We start from the raw sequence: 26,787 nt of genomic DNA, 5'->3' as shown, positions 1-26,787 counted from the left end.
TACTGCATAACTTTCATTTTACACCATAATCATTGGGTAAATACCAGTAGAGAAGTTTTGACCTTGAATGTCCTTACATTAGTAAACAGAATTGACTAATTTTTTTTTCCGACGATAACTATGAAGTGTTTTTTAAAATATTCGAAGTTTTGTGATTTTCCCATAGAAAATCTACCGTACGGAGTTTTTACGTCTCCAGGAAAGGTAAGTAATTCAAAACAATTGTCCTAACCTTCTATTTCTTGTCGATTTCATTCTATTTGATCAACTTTCCTCGGTTCAAACTTAAAAATTAAATAAAAAAAAATAAAAGGTGATTCTTTAATCTGGTACGTCTAGCGTCGATAGGTAGGCAATATGATTTACACCAAAACGAGGTTAACTTATAATCATACTAATTAATTCATATTATTATTTCTTTGTAATAGATTTATTATTTCGCCACAATAATTTCATGTGATTTTTTTAATAATAGTTGATAATAAGAGAAAATTATTCAAATTATATATTAATTTAAGGTACATAGGCAACATATTATACATTAAAACGTTGCTACTGGAATAATAATAAGTGGATATTATTATTTCTTTCCCTTCTGTATATATTATTAAATTTTACAAAATGATTGTTTATAAAAGAAAAAAGGATTTGAATTTTAAATCGGGCAAGAAACTTGTTGCGAACTATCTCCATTACAGGAAACGGTGATACTAATATTAATATTTTGTATATACGAAGTGTGGCTATTAAGTAACGAAGGGGTTATTCTTTTTTTTGTTTAGAGTTAGAAATAGTTAAACTTATATTCTATTGGAACAATGAATATTTGTCGCGTGCACATGTTTTTTAGTTAACCGTTTACAAGATGGCCGAGAAGATGTTGAACACGTTTTACTTTCAGAATCGCCCTTCCACGGATGAAAATATGAAAAATATCGGTGATTTTGATCGATCTGACAATAGGCTAAGTAAGGAACTGACAGAAAAAGACTGCATTGTTTCGAACAATACGATGTAGAAATAGAGGAGGAAACTAAATATTTCATATCTCTAGTCTCATTATTTGCTAGCCACACCTGGTATATTTGAATATTTTCTAAAATATCATACAATTAACTGCTGCTTTTCCTATTCTGTTCCATATGAAAAATAAAGTTTTAAAACTGAATACAGTGTTTTTATTTTTCAGAAGACAACTAATTAATTATTTTCAATTAACTATTTTCAGCCTATTCCTAGGATAGGAGTTGCCATAGCCGATTATATACTAGATTTAAACGAAGTCTCCCATCTATTCAATGGACCAGAACTGAAAAATTATCAACATGTGTTTAAAGAAGTAAGTTTTAACTATTCAATAACAATTTTTTGTTTAATGGATTAGTTCTGATGATTTTTCTTTTCAGCAAACTCTGAACCGTTTAATGGGGTTAACACCGAAGGCTTGGAAAGAAGCCAGAGAAACTATACAAAGCATTTTATCTGCAGCTAATCCAATTTTGAAAAATGACGAAACTTTATGTAGTAAGTGAGTGTATGATAGAAACTTAATTGTAAAGTATCTTTACATTTGATTAATTTATTTTTAGAGCTTTCACGTCTCAATCTGAAGCGACGATGCATTTGCCTGCACATATCGGCGATTATACTGATTTCTACTCATCCATACACCATGCTACGAACGTTGGAATTATGTTTAGGAGCAAAGAAAATGCTTTGATGCCGAATTGGTGAGTGATTTCGTTGTTTTGAGTTTTTAGATATATTTTACGATCTTTCAGGAAACATCTTCCAGTGGCTTACCATGGCAGAGCAAGTTCCATTGTAATTTCTGGTACCCCTATTCGAAGACCAAATGGACAAACATTAGTAGCTGATGGTAAATGTCAAGATGAATAATTTGATTTATAATATTTCATATTATGAATTTTAGGAACTGATCCTGTATTTGGTCCAAGTAAACTAATGGATTTCGAATTGGAAATGGCGTTTTTCGTTGGAGGTGCCAATAAACTTGGAGAACCCATCAAAATCGAGAAGGCTGAAGATCATATCTTCGGTTTCGTTCTAATGAATGACTGGAGCGGTATTTATTCGATTCCTAACAATATTCTGTATAATATTAAGAATTTTTTTTAGCAAGAGATATACAGAAGTGGGAATACGTTCCTTTAGGCCCTTTCTTGGCTAAAAATTTAGGTACCACGATATCTCCTTGGGTTGTTACGACGTTTGCTTTGGAACCTTTCAAAACCGATAATTTCCCACAAGATCCACAACCTTTACCATACCTGAGGCACTCTGATAAGTGTAATTACGACATAAATCTACAAGTTGACATAACACGTGAGTGTTTTATTGTTATTAAAGTGAAATTATTGTAATTGGAACGTCTCATAATAAGACTAAAGATTAGAGAGAAAAATTAAAAAATTAGAAAAGCAATTCAATGTTAATTTTAATTATTTATTTTCAGCTAAAGATGGTAATGTTTCTACCACGATTTGTCGTTCGAATTTTAAATATTTATATTGGACTCCCAAACAACAGCTTGCTCATCATACCATAACTGGTTGTAAAATGAATCCTGGGGATTTGTTGGGAAGTGGCACTATAAGTGGAGAAGTATGTTTTTATGTCTATTTATGAAATATTTCAATACTAATTCTCATTAAAATGAAATTACCACAAAAATTTATAAATAACATTCACGAAGCTAGCCGCGTATTTTAGAAAAATAACCTACTTTCAAAGTCTACCACTGTCTAATAGATGTCGCTACAATAAGAGCATATTTTGAAGACGATAATAAAGCTGAAATATATACAAATATTGTGTATTAATCAGCTCGGGTCAAATTAAAATGATATCGTTTGGTGAGATTATATAACCATCCATAAAGAGAATCGTCTGATTATAGAGAACCCAGCATACTATTCGAAGCAATACTGGTTGCCGATATTACTCCGTGGTGATTTGCATTTATTCATTGCAGTCAACTGTTTTAAAGACCGCTTGGCATGATGAAAGACAACATGCAAGGAATTGCATGCAATTCCTTGCAAGATCAAAATATCACATAGAGAAATATTGCCCGTCGTTTGACATTAAGGCCGCTTGACATAATGCAATACAACGTGCATAAAGTCTCTGTAAACAGTAAAAGTAAGCAAATTCCTAACCTCAAATTTTTACTAATATTTTTTACATAGTTCAACAATGAAAATAAGGTAAGTTTTATGAAAGTCAGTTTATCTGCATGCTTTTGATCAAAAAATATTGCATTCTAATTCCAAAAGTAAATTATATCTGCCTCTGTTTTGCTTTTGGAGTCTAATGGACAGTTTAGCTAGAAAATTAGACGAGATAACATAAAAAAATTAGTTGATAATAGTTGAATAAACATTTTAAACACTCCCGAGGAAAATAAAACGTAATATAAGCAGTATAGAAACTCATTTCTTTATAAAATTGAAACTTAGACTCAATAAAAATAGCACCCAATCGATAATATTGCAAGTGCGACATCTTGCATGAAACAATGTTTGTTTCATGCAAGATGTCGCAATTGCAATATTATCGATTAGGTGCTAATTTTATCAGCAATTCCAAGGATAAATCTAATTTCTTTTTGGCTCAAAAGCCAACTTCTCCTTTAGGCTCCAAAAGCAAGACAGCAGCATATATAATTATTGACAGTGGTGCACTTAGCACTTCACTTCATTTTGTTACTCACACAAAATATTGAACAAAAATTGAGGTTAGAATTTTTTTAGCTCTGTGCAATATTCATCTATGCAATATTTTGACCTGAAATTGCATGTAATTTGCTGCACGTTGTCTTGCACCATGTCAAGCGACCTTTACAAATGCACAATTTCATTTTATTATAGCAAGGTCAGAGTTTGAATTTTTGAAATTATTTGAATCTTGTTTTAAATATCTTAAAATTATATAAAAATTATATAGTTTCGTCGTAGATTTATAAAAAACTGAAATTATGAAAAAATAGAAAAGAACGATCAAAACTTAAAAATTTCATTATTCTTGACAGACTTCAGATTCTTTCGGGTCTATGCTGGAATTGGCATGGAAGGGAACGAAACCACTCACTCTGTTAGATGGTTCTCAAAGAAAATTCCTCCAGGACGGGGATACAATTACCATGAAAGCCGTTTGTGAAGGAGATGAATATAATATTGGATTTGGTACTTGTGTAGGAACTTTATTGCCATCTATAAAATTGTAAAAGAAACTTACGAATAAACTGATTTTATACCAATTTTTGTTTGATTAAAAATTTCACGTACATGGGTCAGTATTTTCCATAAGCACCCCGTATAAAATTTTTTGTCTTTCATTATTGATATAGTTCGAACTATACAATACAAACATAGATACAGAAATAAAATCGATTCGGCAATTTTCCTAGAAATTAAACTAGAATGTGAATTGAAAAGAGGAAAGATTTTTGTGGAAACCATTTTAGTGATAAAAAAGTGCTATTATAGATCTAAATAGATCATACAAAATGTTATAAATATATAAAAAGGTAAGTAGATATAATTATTTGTCGATATCATTATAAACTATTTACTTCTAAATACTTTTTGTGAAAGAAATTCACCGATTAAATTAATTACTTGAATAATATCAAGAATTCATACATTTTTTTGGTTTGAAATATTATTTGGACGAAAAATGGTTGCTCCGTAACAATAAACTTAAATTATTGGATAGCAGATGGCAACAATATCAAAAATTTCTTTACGAAATAGAATTTTACTTAATTAGGTATTTTAATGAAATGATATTGAAATCGAATAATGTATTAAGGAATCAAAGTTCATTTTTAAATATTTTTGGAAGTTTCATTGGAATGTTAAATAATTTGAACGAAAAATGGTTGCCTCATTAGACCTGATTAGTACATGGCGTGAAATATCAACAATGTCTTTTTGAAATTAATTAATCTATATAATCGTATAAGTTAATAAAACTACATTAAAATCGATTAATCTATTTTGGAATTCGAGCTCATGATCAAAATGTGTTAAAATGCGAAATAAACGGAATCAGGGTTCTATCTTTGAGCTTGAGCTATTAAATTACAGATGGCGCACAATATCAAAAATTTCTTTCTGAAATAAAACTAAAACTAAATCATGTATTAAACTAGAATATTATATGAATAAATTAATGTTACACGATTCCCTATAGCGTCTATATCATTTTAAAAATTGAAACATCTTGTTGAAATATTTTGGATGAAAAATGGCTCTCTATGACTTGACTTATTGAATGTAGATGGAGCACTACCTCTAACATTTTCTTTTCAAAAAAAAAAAATAATTCGTATAATTCAATAATTCTACAAAATTATTCATATTAAAATCGAACAACTTATTATAGCATTCAAGATAATTTGCTAACTTTTTTATAAACTTGAAATAATTTGGACGGAAAATGGTTAAATTGGATTTGAGTAAATAAATAATAAAGAAAACAATATCCAAAGCGATCTATTAGAAACAAATCAATTGATTATAATCATATCAAAATTGATAAGATTTATTTAGTACTGTAGCTCATTTTTAAAATTTACTGAAGAAGTTTCATTTTGATGAAAAATCATTTGGACGAAAAATGGTCGTCGCGTGACATTAGTCTTCAATGGTTGAACGCATGATGTAAAGACTACAAAGTGTGCTATCGCGCACCATCTGGGAAGCAGCCAATGAGAATTCGTTTCAATAAAAAATCATTTAGAAAAAGTGGACATCGCGTGATATTGGTTTACAATACCTACAAAATTGCAGGGCATTAATTTTTTTATTAAGAAACTATTAATGCTACACCACTCCAGAGATTCTAGTTCTTATACTTATACAGAGGGTATTCAAAAAATCGTTATTTATTGATATACACTTTTCTAGATGTTATGAATCCAAATGGAGGCCAAAAATGCTTCACTAGAAAAATCAGAATCACAAGAGAGGAATAATTTGGTAGCTTATTGGAGTGTTCCATTATTAGATGGTGTTCATACGGTCGAATTCGAACATGGAACAAAAAGCGGGAAAAGAGTCTTAAGAGTTGATGGAGTCGTAAGGTCCTCGTGAAATAAGTTAGTGTATATATCAAATTTCGTTTGTTTTAGGAAATTTTCAGGAGAGATTGGATGTTTAAGCTAGTAGGAGACGAAGAATTTTATTTAGGGAAACAAGAAGCGAAATGTCTTTTGAAAGTCGACCCGATACCAAATTTTGCATTTTCTTATAGTCTTTTAGTAGACGGAAAACCTCTAGAAAAGTTCACAGAAAAACAATCTCAAGCTATAAGAAGTTGGGCTGTTATAACCGAAGGAAAGCGATACAGGATCGTCTTCGGTATTATCGAATTTCTTATACAGGATGTCCCTAATATAAAAAAAAACGAAGAATACAAAATTTTTTCTGCGTTTTATAGTTTGTAAGATTCACAATAATATAATGCATGAAAATACAATTTATTAATCAATATCAATACCAATATATTAGGTTTCCCAGTACCTCCAGGGCCTCCAAAATGCCTTCCATATTGCCCGGTGACGTCATCGCTCCACTTTTTCCCCCAGTGACTTTTTTTCCCTCCTGCGACAACATCGGTTCCCCATCCGGGGGTTCTATTGGTACCTACGAAACCAATGAGACCAGTTGGATTGTGGATATAATCCAAACGTCCTCCGAAAGAATCAGGTTTAAGTCCGTGGGATTCCCATGCTTTAGACCATATGATCCATCTAATTGATCTATTCCTCATGTTAAGTCTCTGAAAAAAAATATCGTTTCAAGAAAAATAAGATCCAAAAGAACTATTTCACATATTTAATCTTTAATGGATTTTAATTATATTATCAAAAATATTTTCAAAAAAGTTACCTTCTTTCTCTTTTTATTGGAATATACTTATAGCTGACCATTTATATTTTCTAAAGATTCGATTGGAAAAGCAAAGGCGACCGTTACCAAATAGGTCAAAGTTAAAACAAACTTCCATTTTCTTAATTAAAACGTTTTTATTTCCAATTTGATGCATCCACATTTCTCGGTTGCCATTTATACTCGATTCATCTTATAAACAATGGAACTTCACATTTCGTTCACTGTTTAGGTTCTCGAAGTAGATAACAGTCTCTTATCTCTACAGCTTTTATGTTGAAGAACAGAATTAGTAATTCACCGTGTTGTTAAAGATAGAATTTCGAAATTACCAAGAACAGTAAATCAGTGTTTATTTATTTCAGAAATTCTATAATTTGGATGATAAATTCCAAAATCTTGAGCATGGGAATAAATTTCTAGATTTATCGATTTAAGAAAAATTATTTCATTAGTAAACGAGGATTTCACTTTCGTAGGCTCACTAGTTTTTGAGATACAGTGCCTCAAACTTTCAATTATCAAAAATAACGAATATGTCATTAAGCAATAATTTAGCATTTATTTTATGAAACTTTTCAGTCTACCAATTTGAATAGAGCTTTTTCATAAACCAGTTGAATTTTCACGTTTATATCATCACTAAGTTTTGAGATACACCGTCTCAAAGTTTCATTTATTGAAAATTACGAATATATCATTAAGCATTAATTTAACAATTATTCAATGAAAATTTCAATTTACAAATCTACTTTTCAGCTTTATCAAATTAAAAAGAGTTTTTCTATGAATCATTTGAAGTTTCACGTTTATATCATTGCTAGTTTTTGAGATACACCGTCTCAAAGTTTCATTTTTAGAAAATTACGAATATATCATCTAGCAATGATTTAGCATTTATTTAATGAAACTTTTTATTTACAAATCAACTTTCCAGCGTTATCAATTTGAAAAGTGCTTTTCTATGAGTCAATTGAAGTTTCGCGTTTATTTCATCACTAGTTTTCGAGATACACTGTTTTAAAGTTTCATTTTTTGAAAATTACGAATATGTCATTAAGCAATAATTTAGCATTTATTTAATGAAACTTTCAATTTACAAATCTAATTTTCAGCTTTATCAATTTGAAAAGAGTTTTTCGATGATTTAGTTATAGTTTCACGTTTCTATCATTACTAATTTTTGAGATACACTGTCTCGAAGTTTCATCTATCGAAAATTACGAATAAGTCATAATGCCATACTTCATGAAACATTAAATATACAAGTCGTTTTTTCAATTTTATTCATTTGTGAAAAGCTGTTCTTTAAGCTGGAGGCTCTAACATTCGTAGTATTACTTTTTTTTGAGATACAGTACCTCAAACACTCATTTATTGAAAATTACGAATTTGTTATTTTATTATTATAGGTAAATATAGATAAATAGATATAGATAAATATAGATAAATTTAGGTTTCGTAAATTGATTTTAGTTGCATTTTAGAAAAGCAAACGCTGAATATATACGTCAATGGCGAATTGGTCGAAGCAGAATGCAATTTCACCTGTAACGGCACGGAGATGAGCTTCCTAATGGGCACTACTCTTGCTGTAATACGAGCCGAAACAACTCAAAAAAAACAAGGTGTCGTTCATCAACTGTTCGTCGATGGTAAATGCGTAGAAGAAGATATAATTTTTTAAAATACTAAATTTTGTGAAAAATTAATAAAAACAAAAAAAAATTAGATAACTATAATAAGTAGCGTCATCTAGCACTTTTATATTCAAGTATATTTATGCAGTTAGTTATATTACTATTTTATAGATGGAAGAAGTTTCAATTTGTCTGTATAGATACAGACAGTGTGGACACATCAGAGCGGCCGCCATGTTTAAACTAAACTACGACATAAATTATTTGAAAGAAAAAAATGCAGAATCAGTCGAGTTTGGGCTAAACATCGCGGTCACTCCCATGTGTACACACTTTCTCTATCAATCCACTGCATTTGTTTGAATGTGCTAATAAACTTATTAAGAAAAAAGACTTTCGACTATTTGTTAATAGAGCAGTCACATACTAAAATACCATGAATAGAGCAAGCAAGAAAACTAAACAAAATCGGAGCTTCACATCTTCATTGGAATATTTAGAAACAGAATGTCTGTACTGCAGTTATTCGCATTTACAATCGTCAGAAGGCTGAATTCAGTATAGGGCTTTGTGCAAGAAAGGAAAACATCTTAAAAATTAATTATAGTAGCACCAAATTTAAAAAACTTTATATCACTGAACAGAGGAATAAAATCCATTTCCAATAAGGTGCTACACAACCCCCTATTTCATTTAAGATTTTCGAGGGGGTGCTTATAATTTAGAGGGAGTGCTGGTATTTTCGTACTGTAAATTATAAAATCTATAGTCTATAATAACGCTAAAATTGAATTGTTAAACAGAATTTTTTGTTATTTTCACTTTTCTGTATTAAAAATCGAATCGATGACGTTTATTTTGGATATATATTTCATAGAAAATTAAAATTTGTGTGATCCGTCCCTGTTTATTCCGAAAACCGACCACCGCCCGAACGCGACCGATCCTCAAGTTCAGTGACAACACTGACAGCACCAAAGCAACCTAACCGCCCACTGCCCACTTGATCAAACAACTTTTCCTTTCTATATCGCGCGGAGAATACCAACAACCAGTTGACGTCGAGTTGTTCAGGTGGCTGTGGAGTAGATTTCGGTTGTTACAGCTGTCAAAATATCCAAAAAAAAATGTTTAGTGGCCTCAACGTGTAGTGCCGAATAGAATTTTCATTTAAAATAGAGAGTGAAAATTTTTGAACTAACGTTCTGGAAGTGTGGAATAAATCGTTTATAAGTTCTTTCTTCTATAAATTAAGGCCCACAATTTGACATTAAAGGTAAGATAATTCGAAGAATTTTATAAAAAAACCTTGTAGGCGGTTGAAAACGTTTATTTAATCATTTACGACTGCAAATTTATAGACGTTGACCTTGCAGACTGAATCTTTTTTTTGTTTTCAAGATTGTTAGTGGGAATTTTATATACGTAATAACTGGTAGACGATGATTAATTTTACTTAAAAAAAGATATTCGCCAAAAATTGCCTAAGTGGGTTTGTACTTTAATTCAGCGTTGATGTCTTTAGAAACAAAATTTCCAATAATTGATATTCCACCAAAAATAAACTAATTTACAGGCTAAAAGTCAAAATCAAAATGAAGTCTCTTAACATTGACCTACGTCCATCATTTTCAACAATTAAAAACTGTTTAGCTCTTGATAAGAATCATCATAAGATGATCCACGCGCGTGAGGTCCCGTAATGGGACTACTCCAATAAGCATTAGTGGATTGGCACCTTAAAACAAAAGAAATTGCATAACAGATCAACATTACCAAAACAAGTTTCCTACATGAGCAATCCCAGCACAAAAGCAACACCGAGTAGAATGTTATGAGCGATTTTTAGAGCAAGAAAGCGTAATCCAATCAATTATAATGCGATGAAACACAACATCCAAAAGATATTCCATTGAGTGGCAATGGAAAGGAGAGCACGTGCCAAAAAAAGCAAAGAAAACCCATCAAAAAAGTAATTGCGAGGATATCCTTTTGACTGACTTTTAGGAATCAAACACAACCTTAGTTACTGAAGCATTGCGACAAAAAATTATCGAATAAATAGCAAAATCAGCTGGTGCGTGTGATTGCTTCATAATAATGCTTCAGTCCACACAATTTCGCTTTCCAAATCTACTGTACACCAATATGGATAAACAGAGATTGAACACCAACACATATGGCCTTGATTTAACTCCGTCTGACTATTTTTTTGTTCGCAAAGCTAAAAACATAGTTAAGAGGTGAAATATTTAAATGCGACGATAAAATAAAACACGCGGTGACTCTAAAGATGAATCATCATATTTTTATAGTGGTATGGAAGCTTTAATGAGACGTTCTGAAAATTGTGTGGAAATAAACGTTGAATATATTGAAAAATATATATGTGTTAATGTTCCAATGAATCAGGGGTCTCAGGTGATATCTATAAACAAATTTCATGTTCTAATGTTTTCTCAATTCTACCATCTACACCTTGTCTTCCACTTCGAGAGTCCTCTTGAAATCTAGTATCTGTGTTGGTTCTAAGAAATTAAATCCTAGCTTCTACAAAGGATTTTCGGCGTTGGCTTCTAATGGAAATGCAATCTATAAGTCATTCGGAGTTTCTTCTTTTCCCCAACAGAATCTGCAATCCTCAATTAATGCTAGATCCATACTGGATACACTGTTCATTCTACCACTATACCAACACTCAAAATTTTAATGCTGGATGCTAATTTCGATAACCAAGTTATTGTCTTCAGAGACTGAATACTGAACCCAGTTTCATCATGTGTTTCCTGATACGACAAGTGCAGCATAATTTGCCTAAGGCCCAGATATTGCTTAGATTTCACAGCATCAAAATTCCGAAAGAGCTGTCCAGTCTTTGAAGCATCTTCTAGATTAATTTTCCTTCAAGTACATTTTTCTTTATCACTCAAAGTCTGCGGTCCAATAAATAGGTAGTATGTGTCATTTTTTTCAAGCATAATGGTGCATCTAATATGGCACAGATTATCATCAAATCTTTCAAATAGCTGAATTTTTTAATGGAAGTGTGTGGTGCTTTTCCATCTACACCGTTTGACGTTAGTTAATTCTTTGGTACACACAAGAACTTTTTTAAGTATCTATGTTGACTGGACTATCTTCTAAAATGAACAAAATGTGTCGTTAATGGCGACAAGGAAATATTAAAATAAATGACATAAGCATTCATTATAACGTAGGTAATTAGAAATATAATTTTTATACAAATACATGAATTATGTAATGATTGCGTAACTGTTATTACTATCGATATTGGAAGAAAGTGACCTAACCTATAATTTGGTCGAAAACAACCCACCATAGAGGGCGTTATGTTTATAAATAATTTTTGTATTTTCAGATGGATACACACTCTATTGGAATTTTGAAGCTGTTTCTCTTCAAAATGGTCGTATTAGTCCTGGTAAGTTATCTAGATTTAAGATTTTTTGTATTGAATTTTTTAATATTTCCAATATATTTTATTTATACAGTCGTGCCTCTCTTCTGTAGACTCGTCCTCTTCTATATTCACCATACAGGCACACTCAGTCCAATTAACATTCGAGACGGACTGCTCGGTGGGCTGTGATTAATTTGGGGTCTTTCTGGTTCAAGGTTAGCTACCTTAAGTCTTCTTCTAGCTCTCCAGCCACTCACAGCCACGCCTCGCGTTTCTCTGAGCTCTTGTTGGACTTGAACAACGATGAAGCCAGATTTCTCAACAACATCTTGGATTGTCACTTTTTCTTCCGAAATCGCGTCTCTTAGTAACAACGGTAAGCTCTGGAACCAACAGACTGACTCATGGTTAGCGCATTGACCACTTCTCGCTGACTCTGACCTTGTCTCTGACCGCTTGAGCAGCTTGTTGTGTTCATTTTCACGTTTGTGTTCATTTTTCTTGTTTGTTGTTAATGATGTTGTTGACGTTTGATAGCTAACTGATAGTGGTAGATAACCTTTTATAAGGGTCAGCTAACCCTTATTACCTAGTACTATTGTAATAAACCGATCATAACATATTGTTGGACTGTGAGATCAAGCTGAAGATATTAGTTCGTCGATTTTTTTGCTCACGAGTGTATTTAGTTTCTTAATCACAATCAAATCTTTCTACTAAACCTCATTTCATAGATAAATTATAGAGGATAGCAAAAATTCCAATAGATTGTATTGGGAGGTGAACTTTCGATCTCTGAAGACGATAATTTTGTTATCGAAACGCGCGTTAGATGGATAGAAAATTTACGATCTGGAGTGTCTCAGTTCCCGGGCCGTTATTCAACATTTATATTAAATATTAGTGATGCTTCTAGAGTTGCCAGAATGTGACAATGATATAGAATGTACTATTCTATATGCAGAACTCTTTGGGTATTTTTTTGAACACTATCTCTAAGATAAAAAAAAATTTACCGTTTTGCCATTTTCTCATATTGGATTTCTCTGATCTCGCTGATCTCCAGATTTCTGGAGATCAGCGAAACGTTCTAAGATAGAGAATATCCCAAATAAAAAAAGAGATTATGGAAGCGACCCAAACTATCTCTTGTGTTCACTATGGGGTGGGGTGCTCAGTGTTTATAACCATCCTTCCTTACAGGAAGTTTTTGAAAGTGGAATGGTTCTATCTACCAAAAATTCTCATTTTCTGCTTAATATGTCAACATGTGTAAGTCTCTGGAGTACCGTAGTCACTTCGAGAGAATTTAGATCATCTACGTACCAGAATCTTTGGTTATAGTAACCCAGGAGTATCTTAGCCTCTGTAGGCTATTCCATTAACTGATTTTTGATATTTCTATTGCTAGTGGGTTCCATTATGAGGTCCCATCCATCGACACACTACCTCATTGTATAATCAAGTTCTTTTTGAACTATACAGTAGATGTTTGAATGAATATATCTTCGATTTACCCTGAGGCCGAACATATTATAACAAAAGATATTAGAGATGAAAATTTGGTTATGTTGAGTCACGGCTACCGGGGGAAGGCATATAATGGAAACCAGGAAAAAAAAGACAGGGAAAACCTAGGAGAAGTTGAATGAAACGGAAATATTGACAAAACACATTTTTAAAAATAGTAGTTTCCCTTGGAAATTATAGTGGTACCCGCTATTGATACTAAGTGTTGAACGTCGAATAGATAATTTTATGAACGTTCTACAGAGCCCTATAAAGGCACTGTAAAGAAGGCCGTTGACCGCTAATTTCTTATTCTTCTACGTCGATCAACACAAACATGTTCCTTCGATGAAATCGTTTTAAGCGATTGTTTCCTAAATGGTAAGTTAATATGCTGCTAGAATTATATACGCATTTGAAAATATTCTCATTAAATAATAATTTGAAAATATATCCTTAAGGAATCCAGGACGTGTTGACATAAATAATTCCACCATATTCTACTCAATTTTAAGGTTTTGTTCACTGTTCTATTCAGTTTTATAACCTCAAACTTCGTTTAGTGGGTAGATATCTCTACAGGGTGACAATTTTAAAAAACCTAATCAGATGTACCTGTAGCTCTTAATGATGATTCTGTAGATCGTTTTTACCATAAATAATTAAAGTAATTAAGTAAGTAATTTATGACCAATCTATTTCGTATTAATGAGGAAACGACAGGACCGGACTTGCTGCTTTCTTTCGGTAATTAAATTTCGACCAATACTACAGAAAAATTACAATTCGGAAAGAAATTGAGGTAGAAATGATAGTTGGCCTCCTAATTTGGTTGAAAATTGGTTTTAATAGGTTCACTTAAGTGAAAAATTAGTTTTTCTGCGTTTAAATTAATAAAAATTGGATTTTCAATTTTGTTAAAGGTTTTATTAAAAATTGGCTTTTTCGAGTTCGATTATGTCAAATATAAATGTAATTTGATCAAAAAATGTTTTTTTGTACAGTTGTATCAAAGAAAATCATATTTTAATACTCCCAAAAATTATTTTTTTTTATTTATATTTAGCAAAAACATCGGATTTCATGTATAATTTGGAGTTTAGTTTGTCAAAATAGCTTCTTTGGGTTTAATTATTACAAAAAGTGACTTTTTTGAGTTTAAATCTGTCAAAAATTGACTTTTCTAATATTAATTGGTTTTCAATTTGGTCAAAAAAAGATTTTCTGAATTGCTTACTGCCAAATAATGGATTTCATTACTACCGCTTTTCTGATTTTGATTTGTTCAAAAAATGGTATTCAAATTTATTTAGCCACAAAATAGGAGGAAAATTTAGTTGGTCGAGAAAAGAAAAAATTTTTCAAAATTTGTTTTTTTCGAATTATATACTGAAAAAATTGACTGATAAAAAATTGGTATTCCAAGTTTCATTTTGCCGAAAAATTTGTATTCCAAATTTTATTAAGCCAAAAAATGATTGTTCCCGATCCAGTTCTGTCAAAATTTTATACTTCTAAAAACTTGTTTAAATTATTGAAAATCAAGTTCTATGCGGAATTCCAAGTCTTATTCCATGTTTTATTCAATCAAAAAATGGTTTCTCAATATCAATTTTGTCAAAAGAAGCTTCACAGAATTTCATATTACCAAAAATTAGCTCTTTTGATATATATTTTGTCAAAAGATAGTTTTCCAAATTTAATTGATCCAATATTAAGTTTTATTTGCTAAAAATCGGCCCTCTCAATTAAATACTATCAAAAAACAGCTTTTTCGATTAAGATTTTGTTAAAATAGACTATTCCATTTTGTATTTGATCGATTATTTCGTTACATTTTTTTATCAACCAATTTAACTATATACAGAGTGAACTAAATGTATTTATACGGTTTCTAGTGGACAAACGGTGATATTTTTAGAAATTTTTATCATTTCGAACCATCAAAACAAATCAAAAATACGATTATAATGACGTATTCAAATATTAAATGTCACTTTGGTCAAATATAAGGTGATTTATATAAAAAATTGTACTTTTCATTTGTTTAACTACATCTGAGATACCCTGTATAGCTGGAAATTATTTAAGATGATAATAATAATTAATATTCATAAAACTGTGAGGAAAAAAATTTAAAAAAACATCATCACAAAAGGTTGTATGAATAAAAGTAACTCTCTGTTTGTGCTCAATACATTTTTATTTATTACGTTAAGATTTATATTTACTTGTAAAGGCGGCAACGTCGCCTGGTTGCGAGCTGGTCGCTAGGCCGGCAAGGTGTAAAAAAGAATAAGCAGAGTTGAATAAACATCAGAAGTCACATGTTTGTATTCATTATCCGCACAATTAATGTTGATTTAAGTTATTTAATAATGCAAGTATAAACTCTCAATACTCTCCCTGTATGATTTTTCGGTCTTAAGACTGAAATTTTTTGTTTTTTATAACAAGATGTCCCCATATTATGTCTCACTAGTATTTGATCAATTCTCAGGGCTTTTAATTGATTTATAACGGATCAAATTTTAAAAAAAGGGAGGTTATAATATCTTTTAATCTCATAACTTTTTACGGGGGATGAACCATTAATTAGATGTTTTGACTGTTCAAAAATGTTTTAGTTTCAGCTGATGTTTGAGATCTCGCATTGTAGTGACTTCTGCGATTGGTTTTCTTGATTTTTTCTCTGACAACAATTCAAAACTGATTCTAATGTCCAATTATTCCAAAAAAAAACAGGCGACGGAGTGCTTCATGCTTGAACAACTTTTGTTGGATTTGACTCATCTTGAGAGACCCGTATAGTTGATTTGGGGTTCATATGCATCCATGATTTGTCGCCCATCACGATCTTATAGTCTTTTGAATCTCCGCAATTGAAATTTTTCAGCATTTCTTTGCACCAATCGACACCAGCATTTTTTTTAGAGATTGTCAAATTATGCGGTATCTGACGGGAACAAATCTTCTTGATAGCTAAATTTTCATGCAATATTGAATTTATGAGAGTGGAATACCTCAACCTCAATGTTTCAAATATTTGTAAACAACTCAAATAGTACTCGTAGGACAACACGTACATTCATGACATGTGACAGATTACAATGTCAGACTTGACATATTCACATCAGTGTTAACATATCTCCAAACTTAAGTAGCAACCCTCGTATGTGCTATGATCTTTTTTTTGGAAATTTCAAAGAATAATAGAAAAGTAACCTTGACGAGACAAAAACACAATAATGAGTAAGATTTTTAATTTTAGATGAAGAGATGTGCAGTCGACTAAAAAATGTTTATGGTCGAGCAGCAATCAAACGTGATTTATAAATTAACAGTAGTATCAATAATTAAAAAGTGGTTTACCTTCAGCGGTAATTAGAATCACTAAAATCATTTCATTTCTATTGAAATCGAATGCTGGGGCATATTTTATTTTGTACTCAACGATACTACGAATATATATAGGGTGTTTTATAAAGTTTTAGCCAAACTAATCACAGGAATAGTTTGTGCTAATATTTTTTCATACATCAATGAACCAAATGTACTTCAGACATGTTTTCGATTCGAATCTATACTTCAGTTTGAAAAATTTTCGTTGGTTTACATGTGGATAGATTATAACTGATCTAATAGTATAAAATAAAGCACAGTAATTAAATTCTACTGTCATTTCAATTTTATCATTGTGGTGACAATAAAAGTCATGGTGATATTCGTTTCAGCAGCTACCAATGATTAGAAAAGAGTAAAAAGTCTGGTATCCAAAATCTATTTATTATTTCAACTCAATTTTCATCTATCACCAAGGAACCAGTCACGATTCACAGCTATAAATTTACCGTTCACTCCCAATCATTGAATGCTGTATTAATAATAAATGTAAGGGTACAAAAGTATAACTAAATCTACTGTAGTTGATGGTAAAAGAAGAAGAAAAGACAAATTGAAAAGCAACTGCTTTGTTTTTTTCTTTGGTTAGTTTGGATCAAATTTAATTCATAACGGAAAATAACGCGTGTTTTAATTAAAGCCATTTTGAAATATGATAAAATTCCATTTTTTTCGTGTATTTTCATTAATTGTTTGATTTTTTTTCAGTGTCTAACTTCCACAGCCAGTGCAGCGAATCTCCCTCCATCGACAAGTAAGTTTTTCATTTGAATTTTCCCTAAACAAAAAGTATCCCTATCTTTAATTTCTAAAAATTTGAGAACAACTACGTTTGGCTACTACTTTTATTGTAGTACATAGTTTAGTTATTATTTTGGATCTTCAATTTTTCCTAATCTGGGTTAACATAGTTTGGCAATATTGCAATCTTCGTATTATTTTGTATGACATCAATAAATTAGTTTTATCGACAATTTCCGTATATAATAACGATACGTAAGTTAGGCACATGAACCACGAATAATTATGGTAGAAAATGGTAGATGTACTGGAAAACTGTGGAAAGAATGTGAGGAAATATGAGATGCCGATGGTTTAATTTTTCTCAAAATTACATTTATCAATTCATTTAGAAAAATGTTCCATTTTTCGAAACATTTCAGGAAGTTTTTTTCTGCGAGTTCCTTCAAAACGCGCGCCGCTTTTTCATATCCATTTTAATGCAGATTTGACCTTAGGAAAGTCGTAGTCACACGGTGCAAGATCCGGCGAATAAGGTGGCTGGTCTAGCACTGGGATGTTGTACTCGTCTAGAACTTTCTTGACACACAATGCGGAATTTTGCACATGCATAATTTGCCCTACACATCCTTTGTCAATTCCTATAGATTTGGGAATGGTACAAATACTTAGATGGCCAGAAGATCGAACAAGATCACCGACTTTTTCGTTGTTTTCATTCGTTTTTGACATGAAACTTGAATCATCTTCTCGGCTAACTTGAAAACGCTTAAACCATTCAATAACACGTGGATTTGACCAAAATTCAATAAATTATAAATTTCAGTTGCAGTTTTTTCAAGTTTTATGTGAAATTTCACAACAATCCGTTGATCTATTTTATCTCAAAGCAATAAAAAACCAGCCCCTATACAAACGAAGGCCACGGCTACACTGGTTTGTCTACAGACACAGTAGGCATCCCATTCGAAAAACAATTTGCTGCTTCGATCCATTCTATTAGATCGAATGACCCCTTAGTCAAGTTGTTTTAAAAAATTGAGTTTATGGTGAATTATGTCCATCATTTTCAATAATTAAAAGTTGTTCCACTGGGGACGAGAATCATTAGAATATGATCCACGTGCGGAAGGTCCTGCGACAGAAACTTCTCCAGAAAATATTAAATGAGCATTCTCAGCTAGTAGTTCTCAGTAGAATGTTGTGAGCGATTCTTAGAACTCTGCCGTGATGACCAATCAATTGTGAGTGATGGCAACTATCTTTGGTGACTACGCTACACTCCACACGGCTTCGATTTCCAAAGCTACTGTCCACAAATATGGCTTCACAGAGATTGAACACCCACCATATATCCCTGATTTATCACCGTGCGACTTGTCTTTGTTCGCAAAGCTGAAGAGCGAGTTAAGATGTAAAAGATTTAACGGCAACGATGAAACTAAACGGGCAGTCTAAGAACATGAATCTAAAGATTTAGTATATTTTTATACAAGGATGATCCCAGAAGTATCTGACCCGACAAAGAAAACACAAAATTTTGGAAAACTTAATCTCTTTTTAGCTCCATAGACTTTTCCCTCTTCATTATTGTAGAATCTTTGACCGGTGGTCAGCCATTTTTCCAAGTGTGGGAACAGAAAATAATCCGAGGGGGCTAAATCTGGCGAATTTGGTGCATGAGGTCGCAATTCAAACTTTAATTCATTAATTCTTCTTAGCCTTGAAATATTTGGTATATAGATTATGTACTTTCTAATACGCCATTTCTTGTTCAGGCTAGGAACTTCTGGGACCATCGTTGTAGTGGCATAGAAGCTTTAGTCAGACGTCACATTTTTTTATTCACTCATGATCGCACTGCGTAATTTTCGGTATTTGTGATGGCACAAAACTAAAGAACTGTGAACTGTTCATACTTCTAATCAATTTTATTGTGAAAAAATAGTTTATTTACTAGAGTAAACGTATTGTTTTTATTTGTTTATAGATGCGCGATTATGGATAACAACAAATCGTCGAATTATAACAGCTGCTCAGACGTGATTTAACACAAAAATAAAAGTGAAAACACATTCATAGTTGATAACTGTGTTGTTATTTCATATCTCTATCGATATTTTCATCTTGACCTGAATTTCACTTTCGATTTAAGCAATACTGACTTATTTGGCGCGAATAGGTGGCAAATAAATGAGAATTTCAGGTCGACGTTAAAATTATTTACTGTTTTTTACATCAGAGCTGTGACCTAACAAAGCAAATTACTTTTTATGCAAAATTTGAAACTTGAAAATTCGCGATCTGACTGCAATTGAACAAATAAAATATTGACAACTTAGCAACAACGCTAACGGCTCAAATTTCGAACAGCTTTGTTCGCAGTTGGGCACATTCTGATTTGATTATATTTTGAATATGCTCTGGACGTGTCAAAGCTAACTAGGCGAATAAAATTAAATAATTAATTTACCGAAGGCTTATTCTTGATATTTCTGAGTATAAAGTCAACTACCACGTTTTTTAAATACAATTACGTAGAAAACCACATAGGTTAGATGTTATTTTGTGGTAAATATCACAAAAAGGACATGAAAGCACACGGGCCGCATTGAAAATCCTTCTCAAGTCCGAGGATACATCCACGAACACAAAATTTCAAATCCCGAACTTGCTTTATTCACACCGCGAACGTATTATTTCAAACTTCGCATTAATCTGATGACAGAACGAGCTCAAGATTAGAAATCTGTGCAACACAAACGCATTATTTCAAACTGCGCATGAATCTAATGACAAAACGTGTTCAGGGTTAGAAATCTGTGCACAGGAACGCACAATGTCAAACTGCGCATGAATCTGATGACAGAACACGTTTAGGATTAGAAATCTGTGCACAGGAACGCACAATGTCAAACTACGCATGAATCTAATGACCCAAATTACAATACAAAATAAATTATTCTCGTATTTTTTTTCCAGTAAAAAATATCAGTGAGCCCTTTAAAAGTTTTTGAGTAAGTATTTTAGATTATAAATTATGATTTTGAAAGCGTTATTATGGAAAGAACAAATGCTAAATCTCAGCCAGTCAAACATGACGGACACTCTCGTGTGTCTGCACTGTCTCTATGAAGTCATTGCAATGTAAACAACCTAACCTCGCCATCTATTACCTTGATAACACTAATTAGCAGATATTTCCAATTAATTCCAAATATTGACATCAGCATATTATGATTTAACTCAGTATTATTAATAAATCCAATGTCGTGAAATAATGAATACAATAAATATGACACAATGCAATGGACGTTGCCTCGCTGTTTATAAATGCATGTCCTCGTGTCGCACTGGCATTGTATGAATTTAGTAATGAACTTAACATATTGTGTGATACCCTGTATAAAAGATTGTATATACATTTATTACTTTTATGCAAACAAAGATCCCTCATGGATTTAAAACGAGAATGTAAAGTTGACGATTATGGTTTGAAAGATAAATTATAATTTGAAACTCTCAATGAATATAAAACAAGATTTGTTTTTTTAAATTGAATGATGTATTGTACTTATTACAAAAATCTCTCTTATTATATCATCATAGAGTTGTCTATGATATCTCATACAGTGTTGCCAACTCTACATATTTTTACGTAATTCTACGTATTTTAGGCAGTTTCTAACATAACCTACAAATGCAAATCTTAGAACCTACGTATTTTCTTTTAATTTGTAGAAATTTGCAAAATAACATTACTCATCAGACTCGTGAGCAAAAAATCGATTCAAATCGCATACTAGTGGTCAAAACTCTCTAGCAAAAAATATGTAGCTTCCATTCTTTTTCCGAGTACAATATCTCAAAACAATTAGTCTTAATTTTGTAATGAGTAGCCTTCGTTGATAATTAGTTGTTTTTTTTTTTGGTAAAAAAATATCAAACGAGAAGAAATCTCAAATAATGAAAAACAGTTAAGAAGGTTGAATTCGTCAAAATACAAATAATAATGGCTTCTAAACGGCTTTTGAGGTCCGATTTCGTAGCTGATGTACAATTTCTAACCTTGTTTCTTAATTTCATATCAGAAATGCTGGATAAGAATTAAATCCGGGCTTCCATAACGGCAATTTCAACATCTTGTAAATTCTACCGTACGGGATCTGTAGTATGTGGGCGGGCATTTTCCTGCTTTGAAATGAACTGTAGGAAACGACGTAAATTTCTTCTATATATCGGAATTAATCCTTCACGTTCCATTGCAATACCAGCCCAAACCATCCAGAAACACTCGTCCAAAAACCAGGTTTCTTCTTCTAGGTCTTCTGTAGATTCGTTCACTTAAATCTCTACCATTCAAGCTTTCCTCTGAGAAGATACCGGAGCCCCATTAATCGTGGTGAATCGTAGACGGACTGCTCGGTGGGCTGGGGTTAATTTGGAGCCTCTTTCCCTCAAGTTTAGGTGTCTCAAATCTTCCTTTTGCTGTCCAGCCACTCCTTGCGTTTCTCTGAGCTCTCGTTAGATTTAAGCATCAGTGATGTGCTGACAATTAATTGGTCATCTCTTTTGGATGTGCGCCGTTTTCTTCTGAAACCGCGTCTTCGATTCAAGTTACTAGTTTCTTGGTAACGATGGTAAACTCTGGAACCAACAGATTAAATCATGTTAGCGCTGACCACTTTTCGTTGACTTTGACCTTTTCGCAATAGGGTGACAGTTTGAGCGGCTTTATCACTTGTTTTGTTCATTTTCAGGTAAAATTCTTGTTTTTTGTTTACGGAGATCTGTGTCAGTTGATGTTCGTTGTCTAACTGATTGTGATGGGGTTGCAGGGTATTTTCTGTTACTTTATTTAAATATAGTGGACAGTTTATACAAAACTTATTCACATTGTTATGTTACACGTTTTTCACGATCAATTTGATGAAGACTTGTAGACATAGATCACTTTTACGAAAAGTGGTTAAAAAATAAACAGCGAGCGTACACGGAAACACACTCAATATTTTGTAAGTTTTATCTACCTTAACTTCCCCATTTCACGTATATCTACTAAATTCTTATATGCAATTCGTACTAATTATACAGGGTGTCTCACGACGAGTTAAACTTATCTGTATATGGCAAAATACTAGTAGTAAAATCATGAAAATTTCTACATTTGGGTTTTCAGATACGATATAATATATTTTCAAATGTGGCCGACTGTAACTTTGTTATTTTAAATAAAACACCCTGTATATTAATACATTTTTGCAATCTACTTAAAATTTTAGTATACTTTTGCTTAAGACCTTTTTTCGAAAAATGCATACTTTTTGAGTTATTAATTTTATTGTAAAAAATTTGACCGTTGTAGACCCTTATAAATTAGTTTTTTAAGAGGTTACCCTTAAAAATATGAGAACTTATTTAACTGTCAATAGTCAATTGTTAGATACTTTCGAAAATCGTTTGGTTAGGTTATAGTATACATGAATTTGCCTTATTTTTCACCCATGAATGCATTAAAGTGGGAAAAACCGGGTGGTTCTATTTGAAAAAAATAAAGAAATTTGATATTTATGAAGTTAAGTTTTGAACACTTTTTATACACACCCTGTATAAAATGAAAAATTTTTCAACATAAATTCAAATACGTCTGACCTTGATTAAAGCAACCGAATAGAAACCTTTTTTTATCTTTAAGGGTATCCTCGTAAATAAATAATTTATAAAGGCCTGCAACAGTCAAAGTTTTTTCAAAAAAATTAATAACTCGAAAAGTATGCATTTTTCGAAAAAAGTTTTCAGACAAAAGTATACTAAAATTTTACGTAGATTTCAAAAATGTATTAAAATATAGGGTGCTTCATTTAAAATAAGAATTTTACAGTCGATCTTTGAAAATATTTTAGTCAAAAATATCGTATATGAGAACCCGAACGTAGAAATTTTCATGATATTATTTTTGCCATATACAGATAGTTTTAACTCGTCGTGAGACACCCTGTATACTGGCTTACGTCTATTTCATAATCTGGACTGGCAATACTGGTGTCAACTGTCACTGAATATATTTTCAGAATTTGTTTCGTTTTATTGGAAACAGACCAAATGCAAAGCGATACGAAACTATCGATAGTCGGTACTATCAATTTTTATCGATAGTCCACTTATAAACCATCGATAGTCCACTTATAAACCATCGATAGTTTAATAATTATTTCAGAGGGTAGGAGTATATTCTTTCTACAATGAATTTGTCATTTTATTGACAATTACGAATATATTGAATCACACAAAACTGAGAATATGACTTGATACATGATTTGTTTCAGCTTCACTTGAAGTAGCATCGGATATTCGAGTTCAATGTAATAACGATGAAATTGTAGTGAGTATAACTACTAAATCAGGAAGATTCAATGGAATGGTTTATCCAAGAGGCCTTTCGAAAAACAGCACTTGTATGGGAGAATGGATTCACAAGAAATCACCTATTGAATATACTCTACCTCTTAGAGGCTGCAATACCATGAGTACTGACCTGGTAAGTTTGTACAAAAATACTTTGTCCATGTATTTATCAGATAGAGAATCATTTTTATTCTAATATTAAGGAATGAAAAAAAAATTATTGTCATCCCACATAAAACACCTTCGAAGTCAAACAACATATTCGCCATGTCTTTATATGGAACCTTGTAACATGACGTAATTGAAATTTTCTATGATTTCTTGTTATTTAAAAATTTATTTTGTTCGGCCCTGAACATCTCGTTCATGTAATATTTTTTTTACTACAAAGAGAACTTTTTAAATCATTTCTACTGTTGGCGGCCATTGAATAATTTCTTAGTGATGATCCACGCAACGTGTTTCAAGGTGAGGCTGTTGGCCGATGAGTAACTCGTCCTTAGAATTTTTTTCTATATTTCCAATTTAATTTTTTCACGTCTGTATTTTACAAATCAAATGAGTTTTTAATTAAATAGTCGCTTCTGGGTTAGATAACTGTATTTTAAGTAACGGTTTTTCAAAAAAAAAACCCCATCTATCACTCAAGGAGATTTTTAGATATATACAATACGGTTCATTTGTATGTAATAAATTCAATTATTAAGTATTATGAAAAAAAAACCTGAAACTTTGTGGATTTTTATTCTTAAATTTCAATTTACAGTACGAAAATACCAGCAGCCTTTCGAAAATTTTAAATATAAAGGGGGTAGTGTAATGATTGCACCAAATTTGAAAAACTTGATTTTGCTGAAAAGAGGACGAGAACCCCTTTCCACGCTACCCGGTTTCTATTTAAAATTTTCGATTATTTTTGGCATGTAAAGAAGCTTTAATATTTAATTGTTCAGATAATACTTATTTAAATATTATTAAATGATATAGGAGGTATACTCGAAAATATTTTGTTTCTATTTTCGCAATTTATATACAAGGGTTCCTACAAATATATCTAACTATTAAAAAAAACAAATATTTCATTATTCCAAAGTAACTATACAAGGTATGTTCGAGAAATTTTTTTTTCAAATTTTGCATTGTATACATGGTTGCAACTAATATAAATGAAAATTAGAAAATATTTCATTTTTCTTAATAAAACTTTTCTTAACATTATCAGGTATTCATAATTATATTGTATTATATACGAGGTATGTTCAAATTTTGCATAGTGTATACGAGGGTTGCTTTATATTGAAGTAGAAAAGATTGATAATTTGATGACTAAAGGGAATTTATTTTTGGCATACGAGGGTTCATCATTATCATCATCAACACTTTGGATTATGGCCATCGCTTTTGGCACTTTAAATCCTTCTTTTTTTGAGATGGATTATTCGTTTTCTATTTTTGTTTTCATTATAATTTATCGTTTGTTTTGGTTGTTGTTGATATTATTTTCCATTCCTTTCGGTTCCGGCATTTTGCCCTCCAGTTTTCTATATTAAGTGCTCTTATGTCCTCTATTTCGTTTCTTCAAGTCTTTCTCTTCTCCTTGGCCCCAATGGGGTCCATTGCTTGATTCTTTTGATTATATCATTTGATTTTTTTCTCATTATGTGCCCGGCCCAGTTGAGTCTTTGTGCTTTTATGTAACTCCAGCTCTTTCTCTATTTCTTCGTTTTTCTTTGCTCTTATTTCTCCCTCCTGTGCGTACGAGGGTTACTACATTAATTTCTGACAAAGTATTAATGTTGTATTGTTCATATGAAAACTATTTATTTTTTGGAAGATAATTTTGAATCATTTCCACTCTATTTATTTTATTTATCGAAGAAAAATAGTAAACCAAAACATATTCACGCATAGTGCACGTGATTAGGGTTGAAAACTCCAAAGGCGAGCATGTAACAGGATCGCACTTGGCACAAGAAATAATTTGCAGTTTCGTACTGCAGATTAATAATATAAATTATAAACGATTATTATCACAAAAATATACAATATAAACGTGAAGTTTCGAAGTGAACAGCTAAAAATGGAACACATTCATTTAGAAATTAAAAAATATGTGTATCGAAACATTAAATTTTATTTTTCACCCCTTTTTTATTTTCAATTTGTAAAATTCTACATTGAGCATTAGAGGTGGAACCAATGTTTTGGGATGGGTTTCCATAACGCTGTTGGGTACATACCAAGGAGCATTTACAATAATTAGTGTGATTTTTCTATATTAGCAGCTTGTTGTCAATTATTAGTTGGGATTTTCGACCTATTAACCAATATAGTTTGCTGACGTTTAGACCCAATTGGTTAGTATGTGTGTGCTCCAGGTTAGTCGTCGGTTCAGATGATTTCCAAGGTATTTTGCACTCTCTTTTTGTTGCCTGTTCCTCTCCGTTGGGTGTAGGTAACATGAACAGATTTATTTTAATTTACTTTTCTTCTCCAAGTTTTTAGCCACAAGAAAATGGGGTCTAAGTTTGTCTGCAATATATGGGAGGCCATATCTGGGTCCTGGTGAGATGCTAGAGCGGCAGTGTCATCTGCATATGTTGCGGTAGTTGTGTGTTTGGGAATACCAGCTGTGTACATAAGATAGAGGAATGGGGCTAAGTGCACTTCCCTGTGGAACTGATTTTCTATACCGGTCCATAGTGCCAGACATTGTTGAATGCCTCATTTCCTTATTCCTTCCACTGTT

General features: G+C 31.9%; 3 protein-coding genes across 6 annotated transcripts in view; all 3 read left to right on the top strand.

Annotated features, from left to right (window-relative positions):
- On the top strand, window positions 1–4,307 carry LOC130450738 (fumarylacetoacetase-like). Its single transcript, XM_056789339.1, has 9 exons — window positions 1–204; window positions 1,229–1,339; window positions 1,407–1,528; window positions 1,590–1,730; window positions 1,782–1,879; window positions 1,934–2,086; window positions 2,140–2,346; window positions 2,477–2,625; window positions 4,055–4,307. Exons 1-9 carry the CDS (start codon window positions 121–123, stop codon window positions 4,247–4,249), a joined length of 1,260 nt encoding a protein of 419 aa, XP_056645317.1. The 5' UTR covers window positions 1–120; the 3' UTR covers window positions 4,250–4,307.
- Window positions 4,308–4,420: 113 nt separating this feature from the next.
- On the top strand, window positions 4,421–8,951 carry LOC130451106 (fas apoptotic inhibitory molecule 1). 4 transcript variants are annotated; one of them, XM_056789911.1, is made up of 4 exons: window positions 4,421–4,552; window positions 5,937–6,107; window positions 6,161–6,389; window positions 8,408–8,951. In XM_056789911.1, exons 2-4 carry the CDS (start codon window positions 5,952–5,954, stop codon window positions 8,605–8,607), a joined length of 585 nt encoding a protein of 194 aa, XP_056645889.1. In that variant the 5' UTR covers window positions 4,421–4,552; window positions 5,937–5,951; the 3' UTR covers window positions 8,608–8,951. The 4 variants fall into 4 exon arrangements, with proteins under 4 accessions (XP_056645889.1, XP_056645891.1, XP_056645890.1 ...); XM_056789913.1 differs by having other exon boundaries at window positions 6,161–6,471; XM_056789912.1 differs by lacking the exon at window positions 4,421–4,552 and having other exon boundaries at window positions 5,786–6,107.
- A 563-nt stretch (window positions 8,952–9,514) lies between these two features.
- The window catches only part of LOC130450677 (cuticlin-4), a 22,794-nt gene continuing 5,521 nt past the window's right edge, over window positions 9,515–26,787 (top strand). Inside the window, exons 1-4 of the mRNA XM_056789201.1 lie at window positions 9,515–9,836; window positions 11,940–12,002; window positions 17,601–17,646; window positions 23,960–24,171. Of these exons, the coding sequence (XP_056645179.1) occupies window positions 11,940–12,002; window positions 17,601–17,646; window positions 23,960–24,171 (321 nt within the window). The 5' untranslated portion in view covers window positions 9,515–9,836. The remainder of the gene's footprint in view (window positions 9,837–11,939; window positions 12,003–17,600; window positions 17,647–23,959; window positions 24,172–26,787) is intronic.

The sequence above is a fragment of the Diorhabda sublineata genome, chromosome X (assembly GCF_026230105.1).
Source record: "Diorhabda sublineata isolate icDioSubl1.1 chromosome X, icDioSubl1.1, whole genome shotgun sequence".
Classification (NCBI taxonomy): domain Eukaryota; kingdom Metazoa; phylum Arthropoda; class Insecta; order Coleoptera; family Chrysomelidae; genus Diorhabda; species Diorhabda sublineata.
The sequence above is the reverse complement of the archived record's forward strand: the minus strand, read 5'-3'. Positions and strand labels throughout refer to the sequence as shown.